The sequence below is a fragment of the Bombyx mori genome, chromosome 28 (assembly GCF_030269925.1).
Source record: "Bombyx mori chromosome 28, ASM3026992v2".
In the NCBI taxonomy this organism is placed as follows: Eukaryota; Metazoa; Arthropoda; class Insecta; order Lepidoptera; family Bombycidae; genus Bombyx; species Bombyx mori.
In genome coordinates, this window is record NC_085134.1 from 4,741,623 (window position 1) to 4,750,723 (window position 9,101).

Below are 9,101 nucleotides of genomic sequence, written 5' to 3' on the forward strand. Positions count from 1 at the left end.
TGAAAACACATCAGTTATTATTTCCGTTAATTTTGATGAAAACGAATTACAAATTCACGTATCCCCTAAAATACCCAATATCTGCACGAATTGGAGGAATATATCTACTATGGAAATGTAGAGTAGGAATGCACCCATCGCGTAATCGTCCTCGTGGAGTTCCACAGATCTACCACCTAGAATGGTCTGAAGCTCCAATACCAATATCTGGAAAATAAGTAAAACATAAATTTCTAAATCTAATTTTCGACAGAACTAATTTTTTTACGCCCATGTTTCGTAAATTAAGATTACTTTGCCACAGACATAGGTAGAAGCGGGGTCATAACCTCTTCAATATCTTCGACCACCGATACCCACATATCCCGCGTGCCTCTTAGGAACGGGAACCTCGCGGGAGATTCGACTTCAACCCGAAAAAAAGGAAAGAATAGTGAAGTGACCCATGTAGACTCACTGGAAACTATATTACATTGCAAACAAAACACATAATACTCGAAAATTATTACATACTAGCGACCCGCCCTCGCTTCGCTTCGGAAACATTAAAACACACATGAAACCAAAAAAATAAAAATAAAAAAAGAATAAAAAAAAGTAGCCTATGTTCATCAGGGACAATGTCGGCTTCTAATGGAAAAAGAATTTTTCAAATCGGTCCAGTAGTTTCGGAGCCTATTCGAAACAAACAAACAAACAAATCTTTCCTCTTTATAATATTAGTATAGATTAGTATAGATATAGATTTTCGATCACGGCTTCACTATTATCCTATTGCGAATACTAATTAGTCGTCGTGGTCTAAAGGATAAAACGTCCGGTGCATTCGTATCTAGCGATGCACCGGTGTTCGAATCCCGCAGGCAGGTACAAATTTTTCTAATGAAATACGTACTTAACAAATGTTCACGATTGACTTCCACGGTGAAGGAATAACATCATGTAATAAAAATCAAACCCGCAAAATTATAATTTGCTTAATTATTGATGGTAGGACCTCTTGTGAGTTCGCACGGGTAGGTACCATCGCCCCGCCTATTTCTGCCGTGAAGCAGTAATGCGTTTCGGTTTGAGGGGTGGGGCAGCCGTTGTGACTATACTGAGACCTTAGAACTTATATGTCAAGGTGTGTGGCGCATTTACGTTGTAGATATCTATGGGCTCCAGTAACCACTTAACTTTAGGTGGGCTGTGAGCTCGTCCAAACACATAAGCAAAAAAAAAAATTGACAAAAAAATACTGACCCACATTCCGCATTGAAACGATTGCAACGATATTCAGTTGTAAAAATAGCTATAATATATTAATCTAATAAAAATATCGCAACTCACAACAACATTTATCAATGTGCCGACAATCAAAAGGCCGAGGTCCAACGACTTCATGTGAGTGTTCGTTATTAACGTTGTCACACCGATAATCATCACTATTACGCTGAATGCCGTTGATATGACAATTACGTATATGAACCATTTAGTGAAGTCAAACTGAAAACGAAGAACTTGACATTAGCTATCAAGCGCGAGGGGCTTTACAATCTTTGACTACGGCTAAGCAAGACTAGAAACGCCATTGTATTCATGTTCTAATCGCAGACCATCCAACCAGACATTTCAAGGTCACAACATTAGGCAACATCTTGCAGCCATCTATTAATATTTTTAATGACGTGGGTAGATGACCAAGCTCATAATGTACCGGGTCATCATTGATCACTAGACATGCGTCGAAGTCGTCATAGCCTGAAGGATGAGACATCCGGTGCTTTCGTGTTGAGCGACGCACCGGTGTTCGAATCCCGGGCGGGTACCAATTTCTCTAATGAACTACGTACTCAGCAAATGTTCACGATTGACTTCCACGGTGAAGAAATAACATCGTGTAATAAAAATCAAACCCGCAAAATTATAATATAATTTGCGTAATTACTGGTGGTAGGGCCTCTTGTGAGTCCGCACGGGTAGGTACAACCACCCTGCCTATTTCTGCCGTGAAGCAGTAATGCGTTTCGGTTTGTAGGGTGGGGCGGCCGTTGTAACTATGCTTGAGACCTTGGAACTTATATCTCAAGGTGGGTGGCGCGTTTACGTTGTAGATGTCTATGGGCTTCAGTAATCACTTAGCACCATCTAAGCAATAAAAAAATATATATGCACCACAACGCGAATAGCTTCATACACTTTGAAGCTTTTTGTGTGGATACCGGAGCCCATAGACATCTACAACGTAAATCCCACCACCCAACCTTGAGATATGAGTTCTAAAGTCTCAGTTTTTACTATATAAAGGCTGCCCCACCCTTCAAGCCGAAACGCATTACTGCTTCACTGCGAAAATAGGCAGGGTGGTGGTACCTACTCGTGTGGACTCCCAAAACATCTTACCGTCAATAAAACATGACAGCGAAGTCTTATTTCTATTCAATTCTCAGTTCTCAATTTCGGTTCGCTTTTTTTCCCAACCATCGAAAAGATCACAGCCGTATAAGCTAGTTCAACTCACATTGGAACAGGCCAGTAATATACAGACAAACACAACGACAGCGGTCGCCAGCATTGCATACATCAAGATCTCCGTGTTGTAATGCACCGTGATGAACGAAACAATTGTGGACATTCCTATAACCTGTAATGAAAACAATAATAAAATTATTTTAGAACGATCGTTTGGCAAACAGATTAAATAGCTTGTGAAGAACGGAGTCTGAAATACATAATATATACTTTTTTTTTGGTCCGGAAGAAATCGCCGGACTCCTACCCTCCACTGGGGATGGCGGGCGGGGTATGTCGGAGTCGAACCGACTAAAACCTCCTGTCGCTCAACAACCCATGTCCGAACCTCTCATGAGACAGAACTCATGAAAAGGCAAAGGGGGGAGAGTGAAGCGTTTAGTGCGGAGCACATCTCTCCCATCACCCTCCCCCTCGGGATGCCGCACCGGCGGTCGTCGGCGCCACGACCACCAGCCCTCCCGGTCAGCAGGCTATCCGATGGCGCCGGTTTGAGTTAGTTATCCTACGAAATACCCCGCTGGGTCAGAACCAGCGTGGGTCGAGGATGGCTGGCCTTCCATCACCCGGATGCGCTTGCGTAAAACGCGTGAAGAGCAGCTTGCACGTCGTCTTCTTAGGACCCCCTCGCCAGGCCCCAGACCGACATATGAAAGGGACCCGAAACACTTAGAGGGCCAAAGCTTAGACGAGATCCGCCTCCCTGGCCCCCGCTCGACGGCGGCGGGCTTGTGCGTCTCTCACGCGCTCCGCCGCCTCCTTCTGCGAGTGCACCATCTCGCAGAAGTCGAGCATCGCCTTCCACGACTAATGGTTGTCGAGCATCGATGCCACAACACTCAGGAACAACAAGTCGTATCCTATTTTTGCGACGAGGACACGGCGCCACCCCTCCCATGCGGGGCAGGCAACGAGCGTGTGCTCCGCCGTTTCCAAATCACAACCACAATGGTGGCACTCTGCCGTCGGCTCGGCTCCGATCCGGTGCAGGAACTCACCGAAGCAACCATGCCCAGTGAGCACCCGCGTGAGCCGGAAGTGAGGCGTCCTCTGTCACGATTCACCCAATCCACAAGGACCGGGTGAATCGCCTTGACGGTCCTACGACCAGCCGAAGGATCGGCCAGCCGCCTGGACCATGACTCTAGCACGGACCGCCGAGATTGGGCCCTCCGCGCTCTGACCACACTGGGGCTGGGACGTGCCACGGCCCGGGCACGAAGGTCAACCCGCCACTGATAGTCAGCGGCGAACGCCTCCGCTTCCAGGACCCAAGGCGGTGTCCCAGCCAGTACACACGCCGCCTCGAAGGAGATGGTGCGATAGCCACAGATGACATATATACATAGGTTACAATAATTGTAATGAAACATTAATGTTGGGTGGCAAGCGCGATCTTATAAAAATCGTAGGGTACAAATAATAATTGACGAGCATACCGGTCGCCAATCGAGAACGAAATGTCAGTCCGAAAAGTCACTAAAGCTCAGAGCTCGTCACTCTAAGCAATAAAAAAAATGTGTCGTAGAAAAGCATTTTCCGCCTCACAGTTTTTGATTGCTCTATTCACCACCCCAAAAGCTATTGTCGGAGATCGTAGACATGAAAACGTGGTTGCCACTATACTTCAGCATAAGACCAGTCTGAATTGCATTGTATTGGAAAATAGCCGCTTGAAACCTGAATGTGGGCAGCCGCTTGGCTCTGCCCCTGGAATTGCTGAAGTCCATGGGCGACGGTAACCACTCACCATCAGGTGGGTCGTATGCTCGTCTGCCTACAAGGGCAATCATAAAAATTCATTTTTTTTATTAATTTGCGGCTAAAATAGGTAGGACAATAGCAACTACACATATGGATCCAAATCACGCTATATATACGCTAAAAGTGATTTCCAATTAAACGAATAAAATATTTTGTTTGTCTGTTAAAATTATCACCTTAATTCTATATTCTCTATTATTTTAGATGATTTTAAAAAATCCCTTATGTTGCATATAAAATTAATAAAAAAGATAATCAGATAAAAGAAAGATAAAACAAAAAGATAATCAGTAGCTTACCGCTAAAACAAGACACACAATGTTGCAAGGCATTTTTCTGGCACACTCCGAACAAGACATCACGAAACTCAGCCCAATAATTAAAATCCTTAAAACAACAAAAACAAACTTTATAAATTTAAAATTGTTAATTGAACGCCCAATGACGTGCTCTGAATTTGTCGTATATATTATTATAATCACGTATGTTTCCCGATAAAATAATTAAATAATTTGATCCGAATGATGCATATAAAAACTACACACACTCAGAATTTACATGGATCACCAAATACCTTTCAACACTACAGTATTCAATGATGCATCTAACACACGGTGTATTTATTATTTACAATTTCCCAATTCATAAACCCTATATACAGAACAGTGTAATTTGTATGTGTTTCTCTTCACTTCTGATTACTCGTCTAAGGTTTGGAACCAAATTTATCCACCCTAGAATAACGAATTCAAACGATATGTCTATAAAGTTCTCAAAGTTTCAATCTAATACCTTTTCTTCATATTAGATGGTGCTTTACACCGTTTGACGCAAGATGCAATTTTAACAGAATTTATTCATATTTTAATATCCATATAGGTACACTGACCCAATCAAGAATATAAACAGAGTTAATAACCACTCAATTATTTTCAATTTCGCTTATTTGTTTCCTTACGGTGATGGAATTATATAGGCTGCCAATGACGCGAACAAGTAGAAATTTTTTGAAAATAATTCTGATAAATAAGACACGACCGATTGGTAATACCAGCCTGCAGTGCAGAAGCAATGTAAATAACTCAAACTATAATTGGGATACACTAGTAGCGTACATTGAAAATGAATTTATCGAATATACAATTCTTCCGCCAACAGCAAACAAATTAATAATTACGATTTGAGTTGTATTTTTTAGGCTTTTTAATCCTGCAGCAGATGTTTCGTGGATGCTCAATTCTGCACCGAAGTACAAAACCAACATTATCGTCATCATTCACCTGCCCTTCTCCCAGTTACTCCGCTATCATATACCATTTCTTCGTTCACTCCCCTCTTACTTACACATATCGTCTTTCACGCAATCCATCCATTTCTTCTTAGGTGTACCTCTTCCTCTTTCTCAAGAAATACAAGACCATGGTCACCTATTATCATCTTGACATCATCAGGTATGGGACTCTGGTATTCTGCCTATCAGCATAGACTTAATGATATTACAGTCGATATTTCTATCAGAACTGGCCTAGCGTATGTAGGTAATGTTAACTAAAGTTTCCAAATCTGGAAAGCTATCAGTATTTCAAAACTTTAGGACAATGAACTTTTCCGAGTACATCTGTATGTTAATCAGTTAACCTACCATATTAAAATACAATAGTTAAGGCAGTTATTGATATCTTAGAAACTTTTAATACACACACTGAAAAAATACTTACATGGCTGGTATGCCAATTACTAAGCCGATCCTTTGAAAAAACACTTTCATATCGGGCCTGAAACACATAAGAACATTTACTGTGGGTAAGATATATAAATAACATCTGTAATGTCATTATATAACCCTATCATGAGTACAACTGGTGACGAAACAGTGCAGAAAAAAGTATCTCTCGCACTGGCCACCGCCTTCTCCCTTGAGATGGTGGACTCGCAGAAGCTAAGCATTGCTTTCCAGATTCCTTTGCTATCTAGAATCGTGGTCCCTACGTTTCGCAGCGAGAAGGCGGGTGCAATTTGCGAGACGGGAACATGACGCTGTAATGAGAAATAGGTTGCGAACGTATGTATGTTCCGCCGTGTCAGCATAGCAGCGATAATAAAGCTACTGAATCATCGATTTTCTTCCGGTGCGATACATACCCGACTGAACTATGTTATAACTCATTTTTTTGTAATGTAATCATAAAATAGCTGATTCTAAATCTGCCTCGTAGTAAGATACTAATAGTACTGACAAGCACTTTCAATGCGAGATCGAATCTTTTACAATTTGAATAATCACTATAATAAAATTGAAAGCCTAGCAAAAATTGGCTAAATATTGGGTCGATTCGTGTAGGGCTTTATAGATCTCCAAATAGTAACGGTAGGACCATATTAAATGAGCACAGACGAGACTACATTGGTGTTAAATTTGATAATAAAAAAATACCGTGAAACATATCAACCGAGTCATAAATAAAAAATACGCAATACCAACAATTAAAACTTACACTTACGTGATAAACACCAGAACGGTGAATGATGCTGTGCACATTAACATTATAAAAACTATAATGAACACAAAACGAACGAAATCATTCCTAGTCTTCGGATCATATTCCAACGGAGGTGCGCCATTATCAAAAGCGTTGCCTCCTGTCAATAGATAAAGAACCCGTTAATTCACAAGAAAAAGCAACTTACTCCTATAAATTGTATGAAGGAAACCGAGGAAAATTGTATATCTGTGTTACCTAACAGAAGAGTGAGATGATGAGAAACAAAATGAAGAAATTTAGCAGAGAACATTTTTGTTTTCCAATAGATGACATGAAAGGGATCAAACTACAAATTAGCTAATGAGATATTCCCCCGAAGTAACCTGCATGCGAAGCCTTTCATCCCGGACAATGTAAATGCTCTCTTAGATTTTTTTGGAACTTTTATACATAATAATATGTTATTATCAGTGCCATAGGTAACTAATATAGGCAATATAAGCAAATAATGGTCACCTGACATCCCCCAGTCGTTCTGATTTTGAGCTCCATAGAACTGGTACACCACAATACTAGGATTTTTTCTTTCATTTTCAGTTCCCTTTACGTCATCCCCTAATCTTGTCATATCAATATGAATCTCATTATTTTGTGATTTTCTTTCATTAGCCGTATCTTCGTTGCTATGCTCTGTAATTCTGTTTTCTTGTACTTCATTTGAGTTCTCATTAATTTCCTTATCTTTTGGCATTGTCCGAATTTTCTTTCATTATTAACAAAAAAAATGTATTGACATCGTAATAATCGTTATCGCTTCATTTGTCATTCTGTCAAAACAATTCAATACTGTCAGAAATGCCAGCAATCCCTAAAAATGTTTTAAAACTCATTGAACAATAACCTTAACGACCTTAGAAACTATACTATAATATATAACTAACATACAAATATAAATATAAATAACGGTAGGCAACGGCTTAGGTATGCAACTGGGTTTGCTGACGTCCACGGGCGACGGTAACCACTCACCGTTGACCGTATGCTCGTCTGCCTATAAGGGCAATAAATAACAACGACACAGAATTTATTAACTTAGTCCCCAAATATTCCTGCCAGCTAGGCTACATTATTTGAATTTGCAAGTAAAATATAATATACTAGCTGACCCGGAAGACTTCGTAGTGCCTCAATCGAGAAATAAAAGACCTAAACTTTTGTATAAAATAAACTTAAAACAAACAAAAGGAATCCATCCGACGGGGGACACATGAAAGGAAAAACAAAATTGTTATTTTTATTTCATTCCGAGCATTTTCATATTTATCTACCTTTTAAGCCTTCTCTGGACTTCCACAAATAATTCAACCAAAATTAGTCAAATCGGTCCAGCGGTTCTCGAGTTTTAGCGAGACTAACGAACAGCAATTCATTTTTATATATACTTAGTCTGGCCATAAATACTGTTACAATTAAAAATAAACAAAATATTACATTTGAATTTGAAATCTGTCATTTTTATATGATTGCTCATTGAGTTTTCTCATTTTGGCGCCAATACATAGTATATGTATATAGATTGTAGCACAGACCTATAAGCTAAAGATAATCAACGAAATGAATTGCTTTAGCTAATTACAAAAATCTAAAACGAAGTATTTTCTCGTCCTGAACTGACGAGAGAGACATATTACAAGACTACCACATAATTTTTTAACGAAGACCCCTTTATATGCTTTGGAATATCTACGGACTCTGCCATTTGTTTCTATTGTTATATTGGTCTTGAACTAAACAGTTGATTAAATAAAATCTGTACTCTGTGGGATTGGATTGTCATAATGTCATTTGCCACGCAACCTTTTTATTTTATTACATTAACTGTAAAAAAATCCAAGTTTCCTTAACAAGGAAATTTTCGAATTGATATAACCGCTTGGCAATTTAGACATTTTCAAATCGCCAAAGATGTTGCTTTTAAATTAAAAGGCTGTAATACCGAATTTTTTGTCCATAGAGGAGATGAGTTATTTAATGTTAAGACCCCAGATCAGATTCGAGAAGACAATCAAAATTTTTAAATACATATTAAATTTTATATTAATAGCTTTCCTATCTTGCGAACCGGAATCAGGGCAAAATTATAAACTATCGCAATACCTACTCGTGAGGGCTTACAATATTCCCTTACCACCAGTATATATCCATTTATACATTTGTCGATTATTCTTTTTGAAGTGAAACTTCTTTAGGCGCATGAGGGTAAATTTTTACAGAACGTCACGCAGGTATGCAACGGAAGTGTCATCAAACTACTATTGAAATTAAGTACGTGTCAAATGT

The 9,101-nt window shown here is 39.6% G+C and overlaps 1 protein-coding gene across 1 annotated transcript; it reads right to left on the minus strand.

Annotated features, from left to right (window-relative positions):
* On the minus strand, positions 1-7,605 carry LOC101738637 (uncharacterized). Its single transcript, XM_004933522.5, has 7 exons — positions 7,278-7,605; positions 6,780-6,918; positions 5,997-6,053; positions 4,578-4,665; positions 2,504-2,626; positions 1,333-1,488; positions 1-207 (listed from the first exon to the last, which is right to left on the minus strand). The coding sequence occupies exons 1-7, from the start codon at positions 7,510-7,512 to the stop codon at positions 55-57; spliced, it is 951 nt and encodes a 316-aa protein (XP_004933579.1). The 5' UTR covers positions 7,513-7,605; the 3' UTR covers positions 1-54.
* Between the last annotated feature and the right edge of the window lie 1,496 nt (positions 7,606-9,101).